General features: G+C 42.5%; 2 protein-coding genes across 6 annotated transcripts; one reads left to right on the top strand and one right to left on the bottom strand.

Annotated features, from left to right (window-relative positions):
- Window positions 1-1,207: 1,207 nt before the first annotated feature.
- LOC146648307 (dynein, cytoplasmic 1, intermediate chain 2a-like) lies at window positions 1,208-8,900 on the top strand. Of its 5 annotated transcripts, XM_085388124.1 has the most exons (18): window positions 1,389-1,548; window positions 1,654-1,752; window positions 3,047-3,155; window positions 3,249-3,381; window positions 3,813-3,948; window positions 4,318-4,380; window positions 4,578-4,705; window positions 4,795-4,884; window positions 5,320-5,482; window positions 5,561-5,660; window positions 5,887-6,012; window positions 6,101-6,247; window positions 6,342-6,455; window positions 6,584-6,717; window positions 6,854-6,998; window positions 7,104-7,244; window positions 7,360-7,485; window positions 7,575-8,900. In XM_085388124.1, exons 1-18 carry the CDS (start codon window positions 1,466-1,468, stop codon window positions 7,674-7,676), a joined length of 2,139 nt encoding a protein of 712 aa, XP_085244250.1. In that variant the 5' UTR covers window positions 1,389-1,465; the 3' UTR covers window positions 7,677-8,900. The 5 variants fall into 5 exon arrangements, with proteins under 5 accessions (XP_085244246.1, XP_085244247.1, XP_085244248.1 ...); XM_085388120.1 differs by lacking the exons at window positions 1,389-1,548; window positions 1,654-1,752 and adding an exon at window positions 1,208-1,333 and having other exon boundaries at window positions 7,575-8,897; XM_085388121.1 differs by lacking the exons at window positions 1,389-1,548; window positions 1,654-1,752 and adding an exon at window positions 1,208-1,333 and having other exon boundaries at window positions 3,864-3,948; window positions 7,575-8,894.
- Window positions 8,891-22,424, bottom strand: LOC146648306 (electrogenic aspartate/glutamate antiporter SLC25A12, mitochondrial-like). The gene is made up of 18 exons (XM_085388119.1): window positions 22,278-22,424; window positions 21,496-21,549; window positions 18,339-18,484; window positions 17,156-17,271; window positions 16,650-16,789; window positions 16,386-16,532; window positions 15,758-15,896; window positions 15,539-15,632; window positions 15,357-15,441; window positions 15,111-15,192; window positions 14,848-15,006; window positions 14,582-14,634; window positions 12,058-12,138; window positions 11,432-11,572; window positions 11,089-11,227; window positions 10,750-10,908; window positions 10,537-10,627; window positions 8,891-9,843 (listed from the first exon to the last, which is right to left on the bottom strand). The coding sequence occupies exons 1-18, from the start codon at window positions 22,287-22,289 to the stop codon at window positions 9,651-9,653; spliced, it is 2,031 nt and encodes a 676-aa protein (XP_085244245.1). The 5' UTR covers window positions 22,290-22,424; the 3' UTR covers window positions 8,891-9,650.
- Window positions 22,425-24,083: the final 1,659 nt, after the last annotated feature.

The raw sequence follows: 24,083 nt of genomic DNA, 5'->3' as shown, positions 1-24,083 counted from the left end.
TGTGCAATGAAACTGTTTGACTTGAAGTAAAAGGTACAGAGTGGATTGTGCTGTGTTATACTGCGTGTAAAATCCTTCAAGTAGTGAGAAGAATTAAGGTGCCTAAGGGGCATTAAAGTTAGAGAAAGGGTGGGGGCAGGGCAGGACACTAAGGTGAAGATGGATTAGGCCAGTGACTCTGCAGTAAGCAGCCACTGCTTTTTCTTACATCTGAACCATCTTGTTTAGTTAAAAAATACATGTTTCCTGCCCAGCTTACACCCTCTGCAAAACAGACTGATTTATGTTGCATGGAGCTTTGTCTGAGTGTTCAGGTAGACTCTAAGTATATGATACAATAATGGTACTAGTATGGTACTATTAAAAGGTACTATTATAATAATATAATAGTACCTTTACCCTTGCATTTAGAGCATGATGTTCACCATTGGCCAGATGTCACAAACCGTCAGACTCACTGTCTCCTTCTTGCACCATTTGATCACAAACTTCTCTACTAGTTTGAGGGATAGAATTTACTCTGCTGCTGAAATGACAAACACAGGGCTGGCTGATAGACCCTGAGAAAAATGCAAAGAAAGCACATGAAGGTTGCAATAAAGCAAATACTAATCAATCACTGTAAATTTAAACATCTGTCTCATCTGAGGAGAGCATTTGGCCTATACAAATATGCTACACACTGAAGCCAACAGCCAATCACAAAAACTCTATGGTCACCAAATACCTGCCGCTTTAATATTTTATTCATTTTAATTCTTTATCAAGCCTTTATCAAGGTGGAACCAGGTCTTGTTGGTTCAGTATTCACAGCTGTACTTATGAAGATTAGACAAAAGCTTAGACAAGAACTCTGAGGTTCAGTGGCAGGTGAGCATGTTTGGTTAGTAGTTAATAAGTAAGACTTTGCTTATTTAAAAAATCTATTAGCGCTGGCAGATGATATGTTTTTATAGGGAAGTTTGTTTTTTATAGACTGTAGCACTGTGTGTATCTTTTATGACTTTTATTGTGTTATATGTTCCTGTTTTATAGGCCTTTGTGAATAACAACAGTGATGCATAAAAAATATTTTAAAAAAACTATACCCCTAACCATATAACCATATAAATATAAATAAGAGACGGTTATATGGGGATTCTGCCAGCAGGAGGCGGTAATGCTGTTGCTTTTTAACAGCTTTGTGTCCGAAGAAGAGCTAAGTGCAGCCAAGCGCTGTCTCTTCCAGCATCATCAGTCCCCCCTCCGTCTCCATCATCTCCCTTCACAGTTAACGTCCAACAAACTGGGTTCTGTTGTTGTCTGTCTACGTAAATTTGACTTCTGATAGCAGGTGCGTTATTATACTCTTATAACTATGTAATTAGACACGCGTGCGGGGGCATTAAAGCAGAAAAGCTCGGCCGCTGGTTTGCGGGACGTTTCCGTTAGTCGGTTTATTGTAACAGCGGGCCCGCCGGCTGCCATGGAGATTAGCATGCTAGCACAGCTAGCCGCCTGTGCTGACATCGCAGCTGTTTATTACATTAGAAACGCGTTTGACAAACGGTGGGCTACATGTAAACTCTTAACACACTGAAAAATAATCCAAGTTACGCGACGAGGATTAAGAAAAAAGATGCGCAGCAGCTAATTTTGTGTTTTATTCTGCAGTTATGACATTGGGTGGAGTAGTGATGAGCATCTCGGCTGTGGTCACCAAAGAAATCCATGTCTTTGGATTAGGACACAGTGTGGAGGTTTTGTGTGCAGGTTATTATTTAAAACGCTGCTAGCTCTGACTTTTCACAGGCTTATAAATGAAAACTAAAAAAAAACAACCCATTATTTCTTGGATGAGTTTTGACTGAAGGGATGATAATGCATAATCTGTGCATTTTGTTTTGTTTCTCTATTTATGAAATAGTCACGCTCGACTGTAACATTATGGAGAAAAGAGATAAAGAGAACATTGTTATCAGCAACTGGCGGGTGTTCACATGTTAGCAGTGTGATTGGCCCACGGCTACTTTAAATCTCAGTTCAAACAGCCAAACTGATGCACTCCGTTGTTAAGTTTCTAAGTCAGAGGGGAAGCTTAAATTAACTTAATTTTATTTGTGTAAACAATTGAAGATAGGAGTGCTTTCATTATATTTGTTAACAATATAACTAGCGTGTGCAATACCTGTAATTGGCATGTAATAGTATGATAGGGTTCATGTAAAAAAAATGTTAAGAAACAAAACATGAAAAATTGTTAACAACATGGTTTCTTAAGGCCAGTATAGATATTTGGTGATTTAGAATTCCAAAATTATGATACAATCGCCCAATCTTTTTTCCTTCCATAAACAGGTAACATAGACAGATTTCCCTAAAAATTTCTATGTATAGTTTTTTGTTGTTGTTGTTGTTTTGTTTGTTAATGTACTCCTTTATGCTCGGCATTTATACTGTGCTCAGATCAGCTGGTTGTTGAGACTGCTGGTTTTGTGGCCAACGGAGGAGCTACAGAGTGCCCACTAGTGGACAAACTGTGCAACATCATGAGCTGGTATAAATACTGATACCAGCAAATAGCTAATAGTTGCTCATAATATGGACTACCAATAAAACTTCATGAACAAGTTCTTTGAGTGAATGTTTAACAATTTCAGGGAAAATGGATTAAATGTAATTTACAAACACTTTAATTCAATTTTAAAACAAAATGTGTCAGAAAGTTTTGTGTATCAACATACTAGAAAAATAGCAGTAAATCTTCACATTTGAGAGTCTGGAAATTTGGGACAGTTTTAGGATTTCTTTGCTTGAAAAATGACAGGTAGAGTAATTGGCTATTAAAGTAGTTGTTCATATATTTTCCACAAGCTTAGTATCACAATACTAGAATATTTTTTTTCCTGGCTTTTGTCTTCATACTAAGGTCAGAGCTTAGTAGTAACCCCATTCAAACCCCCTTTAAACTAGTGAAGGTCTGCTGTTCACAAGTAGGTAAAATGACTGGACTCATATTTGTGGACCAGTAATTTGTTATGTGGTAACGACCTGCTCCATCTTGCAGCATGTCTGACAAGAGTGAACTCAAGGCTGAGCTGGAAAGGAAGAAACAACGGATCGCCCAGATTCGAGAGGAGAAGAAAAGAAAAGAGGAAGAGAAGAAAAAGAAGGATGTGTGTAATAGCAACTATTACATAAATTTTGTAGAAAGGCAGTGCAGCAGTCAGACTGAGAGACTGAAGTTGTTTGTGTTCCGCGCTTTGTAGGGAGACTCTAAACGTGGAGGTGAGGCAATGGGTGGATCTTCAGCCGGCCATGAAGATTCAGACCTGGAGAGGAAGAGGAGGGAGGCTGAGGCTCTGCTGCAGAGCGTTGGCATCACCCCCGACGTACCCCACGGTAAACGCGTGCTGCCACCATGCTCCTGTTTTTTAACATTCACCTCCACTTATCTGCCATAACTTTGTGCTCATGTGCTTGATGGATTTGCAGCGTTTCCAAAGTTCTCTCTAAGCTCTCTGGTTCTGGCTCGGACTCACACTCATGGCTTTCTCCATAACACAATATGTGGATGTTTTTACATGTTTTGCGCATGACACCTAAAACCTGCCTGCCATTTATTTTCATTCTCTCTTCTCTCCCCTTTTGTCTGTCCTTTTGTGTTTTGTCCTCTTTACTGCATGCATTCACCCACTCATTCACACACTTCTTCTGTACCTCCCTCCCTTCCCTCGTTCACTCACTTACTCACTTGCTGTCTCCCTCACTCGCCCACCTATCACTCACACTCTGACAAACACACACGTGCACACACACACACACTTTCACAGCTCAGCCCCTGAGGGTAGTAACAGAAGATACATGTCTGTTTCACTACCTAGTCCCTGCCCCAATGTCTCCCTCCAACAAATCTGTCGGCAGCGATGCAGGAAGTCAAGATTCTGGCGATGGAAACGCAGGACCAAGGTCAGAGAGAGCGAGAGAGATGGGGATTGGTTGCTTATTCTCATTCTTTCTTATGTGATTTAGTCAGTTAAGTGTGCATTAAGTGCATGCTAAGTGTGTGTGTGGGTGTGTGTATTAACAAGTTTATTCTACTTTGATGAATTCTGACCTGTCTGCTCTTTGCCTTTTCACCAGCACGCTGATGTTTCTTAATTAACACGCACTTTTCTCTGTCTTTCTTGCTTTCCTTTTGCCATATCTCCCATCTTTAACATCTCTTATATGGCTCACCTTTTGTCTGTCTTCTGTGTTTTGTTTCATTCTCCGGTTTTCCTGCTCCTTTCTCTCTCTGTCACTTACTAACGATATCTGGTGGTTTGGCTGTATAAGGACATTGCATTGGGATCCTGACCCCTCTACTCTGCAACTCCAAACCGACTCTGAGCTGATGGGGTACTGCACCTCCTCTCTCCTTTAGCTTGTCTTCCAACTTTATTGTGCTTTTTGTTGTGGTTTCATCTTAGATTTGTCCAAATATGTCCATGCATATATCACTATTTATGTCTGTACATGAAAAAAATTGGCATTCACTTTTGTTTCATACTGCAAACCCGTGCGGGCATCTGCTTATTTCCGCAATGTACGTGCAGACGTGGAGCCGTGAGGCTAGGCATGTCCAAAGTGACCCAGGTGGACTTTCTGCCAAAGGAAATGGTGTCCTACTCCAAAGAAACGCAGACACCCACGGAGGCAATGACACACACCGATCAAAAAGCAGGTAAAGAAACACTTTCCCAAACTTTCACCCCAGCTAAATCAAAAGTGAGTGGTGGGAGAAAAAAAGTAATGTGAATCTGTGTTTTGCAGATGAGGAAGAGGATGAGGAGATAACTGCTCCTCCACCAGCAGAGGACAACCAGGAGGACAAAGATGAGCAGGGTGAACAGCAGCAGGAAGGTAAGGAAAGACATTTGTAGAATGTAAACTTTGTGTGAGCTGGCTGTTAACGCTGCTAATGGAAAAAATACAAAGCCTACTGGACATAACCCTTGAAGCTCTTTTCTGAACTGAGCAGTTTCTGTCATATATCAGGTCTGCTTATAGAACAAAACGACTGAGTTTGCATTAGAAGTTATTGAGGGTGGTCTCTGCCTATGCAGCTATCCCTCGAAAAACCTGGAAATGATCATCAAGCCAAATCTTTGTTGAGATATCATCATGTGTACAGGGAACGTCATCAGATATCGTCCTTATGGGGGGAAAGAGTTAAACTTTTATGGGTTTTAGTGGCTTTTTCTACTCTTTCCAGTATTTCCTAACAAATTTAAAATGGCAAATAAGACATCTGCATTAATGATCAGCATTTACTCCTCTTCCTTTATTTCCGCATAGACGCCCCCAAGGAGCTGACCGAGGAAGAGAAGCTGCAGTTGCTTCACTCGGATGATTTCTTATCATTTTTTGAGCGCGGCAGCAGAATTGTGGAGAGAGCTCTGGCTGAGCATGTGGATGTCTGCTTCGACTACAGCGGCAGAGATCTAGAGGACAAGGAGGGGTGAGGCACATGACAGAAGAAAGTGTCAATGCTGTAAATAGAAATGAAGTGATTTCATTTCCTCGTGTCCCTTTTCAGTGACTTGCAGGCTGGGGCAAAGCTGGTTCTGAACAGACAGTTTGCAGATGAGCGTTGGACTAAAAACAGAGTGGTCACCTGTCTCGACTGGTCTCCTCAGGTAGGAAGGCTCATGTGTCCATAACAGCACCCTCAGCGGGAATTCAGGGTTATTCGGGCACACACGCAGAGGTTCACATCTAACAAGTAACAGCTAACTAAAATTCAGGAACTGTAATTATGTGTATAGTGACTGACTACTAATTAGATTAGTGCTACTGAATGAATCTTACTAGGCACCATTGCTCCCTGTCTGCTCTTACTAATGACTGCTATGTTTCTCTTAGTATCCAGAGCTGCTGGTGGCCTCATATAACAACAATGAGGACGCTCCACATGAGCCTGATGGTGTGGCACTGGTCTGGAACATGAAGTATAAGAAGCCCACCCCTGAATACATCTTCCACTGCCAGGTAAAAGACGCATTTCAAGTACAGAAAGCTTCTCTTCTTTCCACTTGGAATAAGAAATACTTAAAACATTACTGTTGTCTCTCCCCAGTCTGAAGTGATGTCAGCCGGCTTTGCAAAGTTTCACCCCAACCTTGTGGTGGGTGGGACATACTCGGGACAGATAGTATTGTGGGACAACAGGAGCAACAAGCGCACCCCTGTGCAGAGGACTCCCCTGTCTGCAGCTGCACACACAGTAATGCACTGGACCACACAATCTTTCATTGTTTACACACACTTTTCTTTTCCTGCATCTTTTTAATCTATGAACTGTGCACCACTGTGTGCAGCACCCAGTCTACTGCGTGAATGTGGTGGGAACCCAAAATGCCAACAACCTGATCAGCATTTCCACTGATGGCAAGATGTGCTCCTGGAGCCTGGACATGCTCTCCCAGCCACAGGTACACGAGATGTATGGACGCATGTACAGACATGCAGACATAACATCAATGACCTTTTTTGCTGCCACAATGAACACAGACGTAAATATGAGCTGTTTTGTCTGAGACTTTGTGCAAATTCCCTGCAGGACAGTCTGGAGCTGGTGTTCAAACAGAGCAAAGCGGTGGCTGTCACCTCCATGGCGTTTCCTCTGGGTGACGTTAACAATTTTGTGGTAGGGAGCGAAGACGGCTCTGTCTACACCGCCTGTCGCCATGGCAGGTAAGACCCTGTAAAATGCCTGTATTTCTACTATAATAATATATAAAGTCTCTGTACCCATTTAAGTGAGAGTGTTAAAGCTCTCAATGTTGGGGTTAAAAGGTAAGGTAGCAGAGCTGTCCTGTGTGTGTTACAGTAAAGCAGGCATCACTGAAGTGTTTGAAGGCCACCATGGTCCGGTTACTGGACTGAGCTGCCACAGTGCTGGAGGACCTGTCGATTTCTCTCACCTCTTCATCTCGTCCTCGTTTGACTGGACCGTCAAACTCTGGAGCACTAAGGTGAGACTGAATCAGTCACTTTTAGCATGAGTCAAGATTAGAACAGTTTCCAGACATAAATCTATTGTTTCTCTCTGCCACTTCCACCCACGCTTTCCCTTGTAGAGTACCCGTCCACTATACTCTTTTGAGGACAGTTGTGACTACGTCTACGATGCGATGTGGTCTCCAACACACCCTGCCCTGTTTGCTTGTGTGGACCTAGCTGGACGTCTGGACTTGTGGAACCTCAACAATGATACCGAAGTATGCCCAATTTTTTACATGAGTTACAGAATTGACTTCGGATTTGAGAGAGAATCCAAAGCGTACCCGAGCAGGTATGCATCTGCTTCTCGGTAAGCTCTTGTGTGTATTTTAGGTTCCAACTGCTAGTGTGTATGTGGATGGGGCTCCGGCACTGAACCGTGTCAGATGGTCTCACACTGGAAAGGAGATTGCCACTGGGGACTCAGAGGGACAGGTTCAGGTCTATGATGTTGGCGAGGTGAGATGTCAGCTCCTTTTGTGTTTTCATGTAATGCCACAAATCCCCCCCTCAAACCCCTCCGTTTACATGCATCTCTCTTCCTGCAGCAAATCTGTGTTCCCAAAGCGGATGAGTGGACCCGCTTCGTCAGGACGCTGGCTGAGATCAATGAAAACAGAGATGAAGCTGAGGAACTGGCCAATGCATGATGTTGCAAACCCCACCCACCCTCACACACAACCACTCATACAATTCTCTCCAGTCCGCTACACCTATAGTACATTACACAGTACTGCCAGAGGAGCTGCGCTCGCCTCTCTCTGGTTGCCAGCTTCTCCACATTCTACATTTGGCCTGAGGAGATGTGCAGAGCTAGAATGGATAGAAGTGGCAGCTTTAGATGTGTTTTTGAATGTCTCTTTCAGAGTTTTAGAGTACATTTGTAGGAGCAATGAATGTCAGGTGTAGTAGTAGCACAAAAACCAGAGTAAGTTGTTGAAAGCTTAGAGGAATAGAGGAAAGTGATGTTCAGCGTAGATGTGGCTGTCCACTCTGAACTTCTAGCTTTGATAACATCCTCAGGGCTCCAGAAACTGCTCTTCTCCTGAGGCCTCAACAGACTCGGCTCTTTTTTTAAATATGCAAACCTTTGTACTTGCACCTTTTTATTACCATTTGAGTGTTTTTACATGTTTTCCCAGACACGCTTGTGCACAGCTGGCAAACTTTGAAAAGACTGAAAACACCCTTTTATTCTGAGAAGCACTAAAACAGCTAATGCACTCACACACATAGATACCTGGCCTGTGCAGAAGCGTGTCATTCTTACATTTTAACCACTACAATATTTAATATTTATCACGGTGGTTGTACTTATTTAAATATTGTGTGTATTATTTTAAAGACGCTGCTTTGTACTAAAAGTTTGAATTGTACAATCTTGAAATTAGCACTACAAGCTTCTTAATAAGCAAAAATATGCTACTCTACTTTGCTTGAATTTATTGACACTAGTACAGTGAAAAGGGGATGCGTTTTTCCTGTACCAAAGGTTAATGTTATTGGAAACAGTTCCCCGACACATCCTCTTTAAGAGGAGCCAGAAAAACTAAATGAAGTTTTAGATGAAGGCATGAAGCAAAAGTTGGAAACTAACTTAACCACAAAATGGGAGTCCTTTATTTCGCTTTTTGTCCATCCTGTTTTTCATTCCTTCCATGATTGATGGATTCAACATCCTGCCTCACAAAGTTAACATTTAAAACAAAAAACAAAGCTTAAAGCACACTGAAGCAACCACACCTGATGTAAAATAAGACAAGTACTCTGCTTACACTACTTGTACTGTATTCTTCTCCATTTCTGTTCCTGATACAATGGATGGTTGCACTTTCCCATTGGAATAAAATTTGAGACATACTGGTAAAATTAAAACCATATGGATTATTTATTTCATTAAAATACAATGACTCAAATGAGATACACTTAATTTATTAAGAACTAATTCTCTGCTCATGATTCTTCTTTTTAAATCAAGAAAACACTTGAAAAGTTCTGTACATCAGTAAGAGTGATTCTCAGAGGCGAGGGCCCAAAGCCCCACAGTGCCATAACATTACAGTTACTGAACTGTTCTGTTGACTGAATGTTATGGAGCTCTCTCGTAACATCTGGTCAGTACAGTTATACAATATGTACAGTATCAAACCTACTGAATGAGGACAGGTTGACAGTGAAGCCCCACATACCGTGCAGATCAATCTAATATTTCCTATACCCTCTGTCCAAGAAGAGAAGTCCTGCTCATACTGAGTATCAGACAGAAAACAAAATGAAAATCATATGAGAGACAGAGGAGTGCCCAAGGCTCCGTTTTGAGAAGAAGAGAAAAGATGAAGCTGCCAGGAGCATACAGCCACTGAAGATTGAACACAGTCAGAGATTCTGGTCCCCATCGCTGTCTGCTCTGTTGTACAGCTGCAGGCAGCTCTCCACCTCTATGGCTGGCTAGTGGCCACTGAAGCACACCTTTTACCCCGAAGAGAGTAATGGGCCAGTGGTGTTTGTTCCTAAGTCAGTGACCTCTTTTTGTGGAGTGTGTGCTTCATTTGTGTGTCTATCTGAGTGTCTGGCTCCTGGTAATGGTGGAGAGGGATGATGAAATGATATGGATATCGAGACCTCTACGGTGCTTGAGCTGGGTGATGTATGGAAGCCACACCGGACGACTTGAATTTGGGAAGGTGGAGTCCAAATTTATTCTCCACCCCAGCAAAGGTAGCTGCAGCCAGGTGGTAACCTCCAATGTGGTCCACATTGATGGGAGGAAGCTCTGAGATTCGAGACTTGGGTTTGGGTTTGGATCCAGCTGGACGACTGCAGAGAGGAGAGGACATGACGAGTCATTTCACAACCAAAGTTGTTTAGTAACTTTGTAGGCATCAAAATGTATTTTTTATGGTTGAACCATCCATAATAATAACTACTTTAATGGACTTCAAAAGGTCTGTTTTTAAATGAGACGGCCTCCCTTAATCAACCCAAAGCGGTTGACTAAGTGTCACTTTGTTTTTTCTGAGGGAATTTGTAAAAAAAATGTAACTGCATAAGGGAGCAAAACATGGCAAAAACATCACTAAAGAGATAAAATAGGGTAAAAGAGTGCAGTAAAGAAAACTTAGACCACAAAGGAAAGTGGTTGATTTAAGGCCTTTAAAGAGCAGCAAATTACAAGATTGACATGAAACATGACTCAAAATGTTTTCAAATATTGGAACCCCCCTTTCACAACTGTGCTTGTGATATCCTCATTTCAAATAAATGCCATCTCCTCTGATAATTTATACCTAATGTATCCAAATACTTTGTGGCACCACTGTAAGTCTCTTTTATACGGACATGTGTTACAATGCTTTGTAATATAGCAATGTTACTGTGCTACAGCACACTGTTCTCTCTCATCACAGGAGCGCTGACAACTTTCCAAACATATTTTTAAATACTTATATGGATACAAAACAGAAGAAGACTTAGCTGGACACACATATTTAAAAGAAAAAAAGAACTTACTGTCCGCCAAAGTCAACGTAGAACCACCGTTGCAAGAGTTCATAAGTCACCAGAGTCACACCAAACTGAGGAGAAGATCGGCACATACGAGCTGGAGAAAAGAAAAACAAAACAAAAAAACCCCCAAACAGTTTAGGTTAGTTTAACTGAAAAAACCCCAAAACAATCAGAGACACAGCGCATCTACTTGTCCAGTGATACACAGCCACACACCTCCAGCTCCCTTCCACAAAGCTCTGAAACCTTCCTCTCTCAAAATCTTCTTGAAGCAATCGATGACTCCAGAGTAGGTGGTCTGCCCTGCCCTTGCCGCAACTTGTAGACGTGTCTTAATGACATCAGCAGGTGTCACAAGGGAGGCAGCAGGAATACCTGGAAAACAGTTACAGGGAGTCATGAAGCTAATGGAAAATATGGTCTTTGTGCTTTAAGTGGAAGTGAAAAACAGTATGCACATATTTCTCTCATGGTTTTCTTTATAAATTGTAGCACAGATCAGATGGCATGCTAATACGGAGCACTGACTGACTTCATGTTGTGAATTATAATCACCTGCGATTGCTCCAGCACTGAGAAGCTGCAAAGGTCCCAGCCTGCCTTGTTCATCAGCTAGTTGAGTCTTTGTGTGGGCGTACACAGGGAAATAGATGGCTGAGAAGGGGATGTCCCTTAAAAAACAAGCTTTAGCACCCTAAAAAGACACATTAAAGACAGAAAAATGCAACAGTGAAAACCAGATGTAAAGATGGCAAGTGTCCATAGATACGAGAAGCTTTAAGTGAAAGAATTTATTTCTCCACCAAGGAGGAAAGAACACCGTTTGTACTGCTACTCTCATGATTACAGACTGCTCTTACAACCTGGAGAGGGTTTCATACGTTTCAAAGAATGTTACCTTATAGAGACCGAAGAAGCCCAGGTCACGGACCACACTCAGTGCACTGACTCGAGGTCCAGTGGTGATCTCACCTGCAACCTGCAGGCGGATCTTCACAATCTCCAGAGGGTTGGTAAAGATCACCTGAGAGGCTCCAGCCTAAATACACAAGGAAAGAAGGCAACGGATGACTTTTCCACGCTTGCAATTTTAAATCTGCTTCTGCATCTCACATGGTTCCCATCCCTGAGCTGCATACAAGTTTTTTTTTCTCATGAAAAAGTATCAAAAGTAACAATTACATCCTGATCGATCAATTACTTTGCCATTTCCTCGGACGGTAAGGAGTGCTGGGCCAATGTGTGTAAAGATGAACAACGCTATCAAAAACAAAAACAGAAAAAGAACATGTTGCATTGGACATTCGGTTCACTCTGGGAGCAAATTAGCAGTGCATCCACTGTTAGTAACGCAAATCGGACTCGGCAGGCAACTTAACGCAGCAAATGAGAGGACTCCATGCATGTTACTGCACACACTCTTAAGTGACTATCCACATTTTCTTACTGAGTACTCTTTGATTCATTCACACATTCATTCATTAAAAAGAGGAAAAGAGAGAAAGTCTGGCACTCAGTACTTACACAGCCACCCGCCATAATCTCAGCGAAGAGAGGAATTGTGTCATCTTTTTCGGTAAACTTATCTCTTACAAAGTCATTCACCTGTGGGACAAAAAACCCAAAAAAAAAAAAAAAGACAAACTCAATCAGCTTAATCTTACTTTTGTGGAGCTGCCTCAACATAATGCCCTACTGCCCCTACTGTTGAAATGCTGTACAGGCATCTTTATATGGTGGCCCTGAGAGGTCAAACCCACAGCGACTTAAGAAAACACCAACAAACAGAAAAAGACACAACAGAAATGTTTTTGGGGAGACGGTAACGTGACGGAAAAGTTACGGAAAACACTTTTCCATTTCCATTGTGTTTTGTGTGCTTTTGCAGCGTTTTTGTATTTAGTGATGTTTACTTAAGCCAATGTATTGTTATACTACAAGAACCTTATCTCAACACTTACAGAGGAAGTCCCCCATTATCTGGTTTCTCTGTACTAAAACTGCTAACAATAATCTGAGTTTCTACAACCCTGCTGTGAACCCTTTAAGCTCTTGCTTTAGTTCAGGTAGTCTCCAGCATATTAGGAAATACTGAGTGATGTAACTGTGATTGATCTTGACACAGTGCCTCAAAAATAATGGACGTTTTCAAAAAATACAAAAAGGAAAAAAAAGGACATGTAAATATTAGCGCAGAAGGACTTTGACATTGGCTGCACAAACAGCTAAAAATAGAAAGACTGCTCTAAACATTAAACACAAAAATGTACCAAAAGTGAAGTCCAGGCTTTTTAACCCTGTGTGTGACACAGGAAATGGAAAAAACATTCAGTAAGATTTCCTCTTAACTACCTAGAGGTTTCCAAACTACAGTGAAGCAATGTGGAGAGAACATGATGAAACCAAAATTGGATTAAAAAAAAAAACAAAACAAAACCCCACAGCAACCAAAGTAGACACCAATCACAAAGCGTTTGGAAATGCAAATACAAATAGCTCTTGAAGGCGTTTCATTCTCGCAGGGTGGAGCACCCTACTTGGTAGTTACCCTGAGGGAGACCCCGGTAGAGCAGGGCGATATCACCAAAAATATTTATCACGATATATATTTGCGATAACGATATAACTGACGATATAATTGATGCGAGACAAAATACAACTCCACAACATTACTAGCGCAAAAAGACAACCTTCCATTTATTTTCACTTAAACAAGAAGCTGGTTTTTATGTACATTAAAGCTTTATAAAAATGTAACAGTGCAAATGCAAATTCCTTGCTGAAAGTTTAACCAAAAGGCATTTCCAGTAGAAATGGGCTGACACATCCTGAACATAACCATGTATAATATCCACTGAAGTTAAAAAGAGGTGCTTTGCAACATTAAACTGCAGTGTGCAGTACGTATTTTTTGGACCATAAGGTGCACGGGATTATAAGGCACATTAAGCGAAACAAAGCAGTCAGATAAATCAAACTTTATTAAACTCATTCTTCTTGCTTCCTCCACTTCTGTACCATTGATTCATTAATGTTGAATTCTCTGGCAGCTGCTCTATTCCCATGTTGCTGCAGTATATTAATGACTAACCTTGTACCTTGTGGATGGATTATCTCAGTTGTTCTCCTGACTGAAGTTTGGTCCGTTTACAGCACCCTGCCATGCGATTACATTTGTCTCTAACTATCAGGAACCTTAACGTTAACTTTTATAAGTGGAAAAGTGTTAGTGTTCGTCCTTCAGCTTCACTGTTTATGTTATGCTAACATAGCTGTGTCGCTAGCGATCACATAGCACATCATTGTATACCAGCTAGCCCAACTTCAGTAACCCTACAAACGTCACTGCTGTTTAGTTTCCTGTCTTCATTTATGTTGGAAGTGATAGCAGAGCTGTAAGTTTGATTTTTTTCAGAAATCTCTCCGTCAGAACATGTAATATCATGCTTAGGTAACTAGCGAAACTAGCGAGCTAACATCCGCTAGCTTCCTGCTAACTTCTAACTCCGTTAAATGTAATAAATTTTGTTTTCATGGATGCCTGGAAGTTAAACTTCATAGTTACACCTGGTAAAGCAGCAATTCTGATCGTTTTATTAAAGATGAAAGAATTTAGACAGTTTTTAACTCTCAGTGTTCTGCAGTGTTCGTTTGACCTGAACGATACGGAGTTTAGGACCCAGATTACTCCCACATTTAAGAGCATCTTAGTCCGACAAATACGACAATAACGACGGCCGCTTGCATGTTCTGCAAAAAAATGTGCTTTGTTGTGTATCTGACGGACAAACACCAAACCAGTTCCACATCACTGAAGTTGCACCATTTTTACAAACCAAATCTGGTTCATCTGTTTCACTCAACAATCAGCCATGTGCGTATGAAAACAAAGGCACTGCGCTTTCTCGTTTTACTCATATTCTATCGCGATATTTCATTTTCCTATCGTTGCCTAACATTATACCGGTATTACCGTGAACGGTATAATATGGCCCAGCCCTAGACCCCGGACCCGTTTGGTCATAAAAAGCCTTTTATGAGTACTCACTGTAAGTTTGATAGCCTTCTCTGGTGCCACACCTATGAGCTGAGGAACCAGACCTGTGGGGCATTATGAGAGATTGGGTTACAAGACTCTCCTTTCATTAGCAATACTGGGCAAACAGAAATGTGAAAAAATACATAAAAAAGTATTTACACTGATTTTTTAGCAAGATAAATTGGGTGTTGCAGATAAGAAAATAACATAAGTTGTGAAACGTATGACGTTCTGTGTAGAGACAGGAGGATAAAACAGGCAGGAGGTGAGCCTACCTCTATAGAAGCCAAAGAAGCCCTCGTAGCGCAGCACCTTCTTAGCACAGTCAAAGCTGTTCTTGTACATCAACTCGCCAACAAAGGATCCGGTGGACCTCTGATTCTGCATACGAGTCTTTACCAAATCAATGGGGTACACAGCTGTTGCCCCCGTGGCTATTAAAAACAAAAAATACACCCAAAGTCAGACTGATTAGAATCCACTAAATGAGATAACAGGTTTTTGGTATGTGTCTGTTAGAGAGCACTGTTGAGATCACCTCCAGCAATGGAGCCCAGGGTGAACCTGTAGGCGGACTCTGCAATTTGGAGCCACACAGACCTTGAAGTATCTCCGTGGGCCTGATGAATAACACAAATAATATCATCTAAATTGTTTTTCATACTGTATTAAATTAAACATTGCACTGAGGTTTGAAAATATTTATACACAGTAAAATCTTGTTCTGGTTTTAGGTCAGTTATTAATAACAGGATGTGTAGCCAGCCCGTTACAAGCATCCTACCTGTTTCTGGCTTTCAGCCAGGTGATAGGGCAGGCACCCCTCCTCTAGTGGAGCTATCCTGTCAATGTCAGCAAGGTTCAGGCGCCTGAAAAACATGGTCATTTCCCCATTATCAGCATTGTATGCAAATATCAGTCAAATGCATACTGAATGTAAGAATTTGGGCATGAGTGTGTCTTTACCCAGAGGGAGAGTGCAGGCCTGATAACTGATAAAGGATGTCAATTTCCATAGGAGTGATCTGACCAAACTTGTTGGCTGCATGAACAAACTCCTCTGAAGATCAGAGAGGTCAGGAAGAAACATTTCAGTTAAACATCAGCATTTATGACTGTCAACCATGAAACATGTCATTTGAAACAGAAAGCCACAACGTCACAGTAATGTAACGATATGTGCACCTTTGGTCACGAGCGTGTCCTTCCGCGTGCCAGCCAGTGTGCTGTAAATCTTGCGAATAAGCTCCATGTTGTTCAGGAGAGAATTGAAGGCATTGAAGTAAGAGAAGCTGACCATGTGAGAGGTACTTCCTCCGGCAGCCTGGCAGAAAGAAGAAAGGCAATGCACATCAGGTACGGCTTCATCAGCAAGTTTTTTCTTTTAAAAATAATCTCTTCATGAGGTCACAGGATCAACTTTAAAATAACTGACATATTGTAAAAATTGGGAACTTCTGACACTTTTAGGCCAAAAAGGTTATGCTTCAAAGTGGGAAGGTCTGAAAGCACCGATGACTAAGAGAACACTCAGCATGAGTGTGACGCTTAAAAGATCATTTAAAAACATCAGGGTCATGTTCAAAATAACCATATTATCCTTTAATGCTAATAACCCCAGATGAGAAGCTAAACAGGATTCACCTCTGGTGAGGTTGTAAATTTCAGTACCTCACAGCAGGTTACACTTCTAGTTACACTTCTACTTGTGAGTGATCAAAACTTCAGCAAAGATTAAGCTTTTGATTTACATCACGTTAATCCCATTTCAAACTCAGGTTACAATACCAGTCTGAAGAGCCGCAACACTCACCGAGACAAGGTTCTCCTCCACAAAAGGGGTGAGCACGTGGTGTCTGATAGTGGACATAATGTCACTGAAGTCCAGGGCAGAGATGACACCATTCTTGCCTTTGTCCTTTTGGGCAAATGCCTGGCGTGCATGCTCCAACTGCAGCTCCTAAAAAAAGACATCGCAAGACAGTGTGTAAATAATGTAAATAAAGTCAGTCACACAATATGTTGAGAAAGGAAAAGTGAAACAAAGAAACGAAAGCATAAAAGGCCCCCAATATACCTGCAGGAATTGGGTGAACTCGAGGTAGTTGAGGTGTTTCTTGCGGTCGTGTCCAAAGTGCAGACGGATGAACTCACAGTTCCAGTTGAAAGGAATATGGTGGTGCACTGTGGTCTGGCTGAAGATGTCCTGCACATTTTCTGCAGCACAGATACACATTAGAAAAAAAAAAAAAATCTTAGCAGGTCTTTCTTAAACTTTGAGGTTAAAGCATTTCATTTCTACAACAGAGTTTTGCGTGTGTGGTATTGGAAAGAAGGGAGACAGCATGGGAACAATTACATAAACTCATCCATGTGTAATGTTTAAGCCTAAGGAATAATCTGATTAACAATGTCATGTTGGGAAATTACTTCTACACTGCAGCAAAGCATGAAAATTTCTTTGCTGACAAACAGGAATGAATTCAGTGCAGCGCAATAAACTCCATGCTGAAACATTCTGAAACTGCATGAAGCTCAGTCTTTACACATATTAAGTGAAATAAGGCATAAATGCACACATACCAAAGGAAATGTCTCCAGTTCCAGACTTGTCAAACAGCTGAAAAGCTACTATGAAGAGAGCGTCCGGTGCACACAACACAGATTCAAATGCAAGAAACTCCTGGAATGAAATCAGCCTGCAAAGGTGTGTGGGTTTTAGAGAGAGAGGAAAAAAGAAGGTTTAACGTTTAAAGGCATCATTAAGAGATTAAAGACTGTGGAATGAAGCAAAGGCGAGCTCACGCAATACTAGTTCAAGGAACAATACATTTTCTCAGTTTTATCACCCCTATTAAAAAACAAATAAACAAACAAGTGGAGGAGTTCAAGTATCTCGGGGTCTTGTTCGCGAGTGATGGGAGAAGGGAGCCGGAGATCGACAGACGGATTGGGGCTGCAGCTGCAGTAATGCGGACGCTGCACCGGTCCGTCGTGGTGAAGAGGGAGCTGAGTGTAAAAGCGAAGCTCTCAATTTACCGGTCGATCTACGTCCCTACCCTCACCTATGGCCACGAGCTGTGGGTAGTGACCGAAAGAACGAGATCGCGGATACAAGCGGCAGAAATGAGCTTCCTCCGAAGGGTGGCTGGCCTCTCCCTTAGAGATAGGGTGAGAAGTTCGGCCATCCGGGAGGGGCTCAGAGTAGAGCAGCTGCTGCTCCACATCGAAAGGAGCCAGCTGAGGTGGTTCGGGCATCTGACAAGGATGCCCCCTGGGCGCCTCCTGGGTGAGGTGTTCCAGGCATGTCCCACCGGGAGGAGGCCCCGGGGCAGACCCAGGACACGCTGGAGAGATTATATCTCTCGGCTGGCCTGGGAACGCCTTGGTATTCCCCCGGATAAGCTGGAGGAGGTGGCTGGGGAGAGGGAGGTCTGGGCCTCTTTGCTTAGGCTGCTGCCCCCGCGACCCGGCCCCGGACAAAGCGGATGAAGATGGATGGATGGATAAACAAACAAACAAAAAAAACCCACGGTCACTATGTTTCTGTATGAATTAGAAGGCAAGCCGATGACTGACAGAAACACCATCTTTCATTTCTGAATAAAGCGATACACTTTTCAGAGGGGTTTTTTTTTTTTTTTTTCACTGTGTATTTTATCTTATCTAAAGTAGCTGTAATAGCAATCAGACATGTCTCAATAAATTGTCAATTAGTGCTGATAAACTGAGAGCTTGTGTATGCAGTGTTTTTATCAGTACATACCCGTCCTTTGTGGTGTCAGCCACAGCAGCGATGAGCTGAACAGTTTTGGGGTTGTGGTGAATCTGTGTATGTAGTCCTAGATACCTCTGGACAAAGTCTCCTGGGGTCATGAACCTCTCTCCATCCTTGCCCTCTACACTGGCATACTGAGAGGAGAAAGAACATACCATCATCTTGGATGCCTTAAAAGACATGCTAAACAAATACAGGTATTGCCATTTTGATTCATAAGTTCACCCAATCCACCAGTATGACACTTGACATTACAGCTTTTTAACCCTAACCAAAGACCTGTGTGCCCACAGTGCTTGGAGACAAAAGTGGAGCATGACAGTGATTACTTTCACAAAGGGTTGTCACAGTGGATAGCTCCACGTGTTTTCATTTGGTGTTTTTTTTTTTCCTTTTTAAATTATGGGGGTGGCTGTAGCTCAGGTGGCAGAGCAGGTCAGCCACTAATCAGAAGGTCGTGGTTCGATCCCAGGCTGCATCCTGGCTGCATGTCAAATATCCTTGGGCAAGATACTAACCCCATGTTTGCCTACTGGTGGTGGTCAGAGGGCCTGGTGGCGCCTGTGTCCGGCAGCCTCGCCTCTGTCAGTGCGCCCCAGGGCAGCTGTGGCTACAATGTAGCTTGCCATTGCCAGTGTGTGAATGTGTGTGTGAATGGGTGAATGACTGAATGTAGTGTAAAGCGCTTTGGGGTCCTATGGACTAGAAAAGCGCTATACAAATGCAGGCCATTATATACACGCCCTTCATACAAAACCAAAGGAATTGGTGTCTCCTCCCAGGAGCTCACAGGGACACTAGCAGTGGAAAACAACAGTAACACACTGTATACTGTTTACCTCAAATTAAAATCACAAGTCATGAGATGCAAATATTATACAGCAAGAAACTACACAAACTTTGTTACAGTTGCAGATCATTAATAAAAGCTATCAAGTTAACCACCCTGCATCACTTGTTGGCGTCTTACCAAACTGTAATGACTATTTATGCTGCACCTGAACCACCAAGGTCACGAATCATGCAGCTACACCATGACATGTCAGAGACACATTTCCACAAGCACGAGCAGGCACACGTGGACTAATGTTTGTTGGCAGGAGTTTCCAAGTTATTTGACCTTCTGTATTGTCAGTGTGCTAAAAACTGCTGACCGGCAGGACAACCACGCAGCAGGTCACACACTCTCCACGCAGAAGACAGTGGAGAAAGCTGAAGTATTTAGTATTTATTTATTTATTGTCATTGTCAAGAACAATGAAATTGCGTTTGGGGCTTCCATACAACCCAAAAAAAAAAAAAAAAGAAGAAGAAGAAGAAAATAATAAATACCCCTTAAAACCCAAGTGTACATATTTAACCCAGTGTGACTCCAATGCAATAAGACAATCCTTAGCAATAATGTTCGTAGAAATTCAGACAAAGACCTGAGAAACATGACAAAATACAACAATGCAACCCATTCAATATTATTGTACTGTGAGATATGATATCAGATATGATAGTTATCTATTTAAGAAAGAGGGGGGGGGGGGGGGGGGGGCAGGAGGGGGAAGAGAATAAAGATATGATGCACCAATGCAGACCAGTTCATTGCTATTAAGAAGTTGGATATGGTTATTGTCCGTGAGAGGGGGGCAGAGAGTTCAGGAGCCTCACAGCCTGTGGATACAGGCTGTTGGCCAGTCTGGATGTTCTGGCCTGTATAGACCTGTACCTTCTCCCTGAGGGCAGCAGATGGAAAAGGTGGCGCGCAGGGTGATGTTGGTCCCGCAGGATACTGTGCACCCTCCTCAGACAGCGAGTGGGGAAGATATTACTGATCTCTGGCAGACTTGTTCCAATAATTCTGCCAGCTTCTTTCACCACCCGCTGGAGTGCTTGCTGATCGGCCTTGGTGCAGCTGGGGAACCACACTAGAAATCCATACGTCAGAACGCTGCTGATGGCACAGTTGTAGAAGTTCAACATCAGAGATCTGGGAATGTGTGCGCTCCGCAGTCTCCTCAGGTAGTAGAGGCGCTGTTGGGCCTTCCGTGCAACTGAGGTGATATGGTTGCCCCAGGACAGGTCCTCGGTCACAGTTACCCCCAAGAATTTAAAACTGCTCACCCTCTCCACCGCCTCACTGCCAATGAAGAGAGGCAGATGGTTGTTATGACCCCTCTTCCGGAAATCTACAATGATCTCCTTGGTCTTTTTGGTGTTTAAGACCAAGTTATTGTCGTGGCACCATGACTCTAGTTGTTGCACCTCTGTCCTATAGTTTGTCTCATCATTGTTGGATATAAGTCCGAGCACTGTGGTGTCATCTGCAAACTTAACAATGAGATTGGACGCGCAGGAGGAAATACAGTCATGGGTGAAGAGAGTGTATAGCAGAGGGCTCAGAACACACCCCTGAGGGGCACCGGTGTTGACCACAAGGGTGGAAGAGGTGTTCTTACCCACTCTGACACTCTGTCTACGGTTAGTGAGGAAGTCCACAATCCAGTTGCACAGAGAGGAGTTAAGTCCCAGTTGGTGGAGTTTGGGACGGAGTTTGTATGGCCGGATGATATTAAAAGCCGAGCTGTAGTCTACAAAGAGGAGCCGTGCATAGGTGTTATGCATAGGAAGGTTAGCAAAGTCTGCTGTTACCACAGTCTCTCATTGCATCACACGGTCAAACATGGACCAGTATCCTCGGACATGCAACTAAATTCAGCCTGATCGCTTAAATGAGGTAACCAGGCTCGGAGAGCAACCACCGAGTATGACAGCGTGACACATATTGATAATACGAGCAGACAGCTGAGGAAAAAAACATATTACACTTTTGCAACGCTGTATCAACCACTCACATCCGCTGTTAGTGACCAAACAAGAATAAGCTACAACTGACTTTATGCTTTAACTTCAGTGAGGAAAAATAAAGCTCTGTTTGGCTAACTAATGAATGTGCCATTCAGATACACCCCGGCTTATGCTGTAACTTAAACCTCATGACACAACTTTACAAGCTCATTCACCAAAAAAACAAAAAAAAACAAAAAAAAAAAACAGTTCAGACTACCCCCCACGCAACAACACAGTTGTTTAACAGATATATCGAGTTAATATGCAGTTATGCATAAGATGACATACTATTTTTGTTAGCGCTTACCTGCTGGAAGATTGCTTTAAGCTCACTTGGGTCCCCGCGTTTGGTAGATTGCACCTAAAACAGCACACACCAAAATAACGATGACATTTTCGAAAGTGCTTTTAAAACACCAACAAAGCAAAAGCAAGTTTTGCAAGCGGAGAGTTGGACATAGCAAGAAGCAAAGCGAGCAAGAAAAAAAAAAAGCTTTAGGGGGTGATGTCTCCTTGAAAGCGTCCACTGCCGTGAAGGACAACCGACCCACTGCGGCAAATACATAAAAGCTAAGAACTGCGACGTGGCGTACATTTAAGTTGAGCCATGTAGGAAAGCCCACCAGCCAACAAGCCAAGCCCTTCTACAAAAATCAAAACTACCGTTATCCGGTAGCCAGCTAGCAAGCACACTCTACTGATGTGAAAAGGACACAAACAGTTTCATTGTTATAGTTTAAAACGAGCAACAAGATGAGAGCAAACTAAGAGTTGACTGCTGTGAAAAGATGGGAGTTCGGCTAGCGGTAGTGATTTTGTTTAATCACTGCAGTAATAGTAGTCCGATAGCTGTATAGCATTGCTTCGCTAATTCCGGGCTTCGTGGATGTCTCGTCAAGGCCAGCCTCCGCTGTGCGGCAGCTAGCAGGGATGCTACAGCGTCGGTATACACCGAGCCCGAGAGAGCCAACCCGGAAGGGAGCAGAAAGGCTAGCTTCGATAGCTCATACACAAGAAAACGAACAGAAAACATGCAAACATGGCAAAGTAGAGGTTTGAAAAACGCTAGGAGAGCGAACCACAAGTCACCTTGACCGCCATGCTGGTTTGACGTCAGTACAGTGAGCGAGCAAGACGCAGCGCTCGCGCTCAGACGTGTAGCTACAAGTGTCGGAAAATGAAACGAAACAGCGCGCGCTTTGAAAAAAGAAGGTGCGGCCGGTAAATTGGTTTAGCTATCAACCTGTGCCAGCTCTGAGACTCCTGTTACTGCGGTTAGTAAAAGTACTACACTACTGCGACTATCCCACTGCTCATACTACAAATACCACAGCAGCTAGTAATACTGTCACTTTAGTTTTTGATGACACCCCGAGCTACACATTGTTGGAACAGATCAATAAAGAATGTTCAATATACAAACAACAACAAAGACCTGTGGGTTTGAATTCTGCTCTAAAAATATCTATGAATTCAGCCCGACTTTATTTCGATGTCCTGTGTAGATGACGTAGCAATTATTTATTTTCATGCTTAAAAAACAAAAAAAAACACACTTTATTTTACTTTTTGTTTGTTTAAAAATAGATAAGAGTTTATCTCCCTGACCTTGGTGAGGTGTCCTTATGAGAGATATGAGCTGTGTTTGTTTTCACTGATAAGGCAGCTACCTACTACAGTATCTCCACTAGCATATTATGGCATGTTATCTGTCTGTGCTATGATAATTGTAGAAATGTCATCTGCAGGGTCTTAGAGGTGTTAACTAGAGTACTGTACGATAAACCCTATAGTTAAATGGCACAGCTACATTACAGAGTCAGTCACTGAGTCTGTGGTTTGTCAAAATCTACCTATTATCAACTTAAATCTTCATCTGATAAAGAGGCAGCTGTTTTAGCAGAAGCCTCAAACGCAGAAGATGTTAACACATCCATAACAGGCCAAACAGGTAGGCAAACCACAGGAAACATCAAAACTGCCATAGTCTGTCTGAAATGCAAATCCACGCTTACACAGGGAGAGGAGAGATTAAAAAAAAAAAAGAACTAGGAAAGATTGAGTTAAAGATTGAGGTAAACTACTAAGCTCACTCTACAACTGACATGTAACTAACCTTAACTGGAAAAAACACAAAAACTAGGAATAAATACAGAAATGTCTTTTTCTTCCTTTGGCTGTTCCCTTTAGTGGCCACCACAGCAGATCACCTGTCTAAATCTTACTGTATTCCTAATATGCTTCTCTTTCACATAAACCCTGAATCTTCTCTGTGGTCTTCCTCTTTTCATCCAGTCTGGTAGCTCCATATTGGAGATTCTTTATCTCACTATCCTCTTGTAAACCTTCCCTTTCACTTTTGCTGGTATCCTTTTGTCACAAACCACCTCTGACTCCACCTGCTCCACCCTGTCTTCTTTACTCTTTTCTTCAGTGTACCGTCTGTTGTTTTGGATCGTTGACCCCAGAAATTTATTCTTAACAACCTCTATTCCTTGCAGCTTCACTGTTATACCTGTCTCCCTCTCATTCGCACACACCTGTCCACCTGTCAAATCAGTGTCGTCTGCAAACATCAACGTCTGCAGAGACTCTTTCCTGACCTCATCTGTTTGCCTGTCCATCACCATTGCAAACCAGAAGGTGTTCAGAACAGATCCCTGAATTAATACCAACCCCAGCTTGAACCCATCTGTCACCCCTACCGCACACCTCACCTGTGTCTTTTTGTCATACATGTCCTGCACCACCCTCACATACTTCTTTGCTACTCCTGCCTTCCTCATACAATACCATAGTTCCTCTCTCGGCACGCTATCATATTCCTTCTTCATATGGTTTCTTTACAATGTGGAGAAGCTCTGTCTACACCTTCTTTTCTTTTTTGCTAAGTGC

Source organism: Rhamphochromis longiceps, linkage group LG18 (assembly GCF_057381845.1).
Source record: "Rhamphochromis longiceps isolate RC_006_pf linkage group LG18, R_longiceps_female_GT1.1, whole genome shotgun sequence".
NCBI lineage: Eukaryota > Metazoa > Chordata > Actinopteri > Cichliformes > Cichlidae > Rhamphochromis > Rhamphochromis longiceps.
Note: the sequence above shows the minus strand (reverse complement) of the source record. Positions and strands in the feature narration are given on the sequence as shown.

Bases quoted from the DNA above. Each gene is read 5' to 3' on its own strand.
- LOC146648307 (XM_085388124.1), top strand. From the start codon at position 1,466: ATGGAGATTAGCATGCTAGCACAGCTAGCCGCCTGTGCTGACATCGCA. The intron at 5,661-5,886 runs GTAGGAAGGCTC...TGTTTCTCTTAG, and splicing joins GTCTCGACTGGTCTCCTCAG to TATCCAGAGCTGCTGGTGGC. The intron at 6,999-7,103 runs GTGAGACTGAAT...TTTCCCTTGTAG, and splicing joins TCAAACTCTGGAGCACTAAG to AGTACCCGTCCACTATACTC.
- LOC146648306 (XM_085388119.1), bottom strand. The intron at 10,909-11,088 runs GTGATTATAATT...ACTGTTTTCCAG, and splicing joins CAGTGCTGGAGCAATCGCAG to GTATTCCTGCTGCCTCCCTT. The intron at 10,628-10,749 runs GTGTGTGGCTGT...TCTTTTCTCCAG, and splicing joins TTTGTGGAAGGGAGCTGGAG to CTCGTATGTGCCGATCTTCT.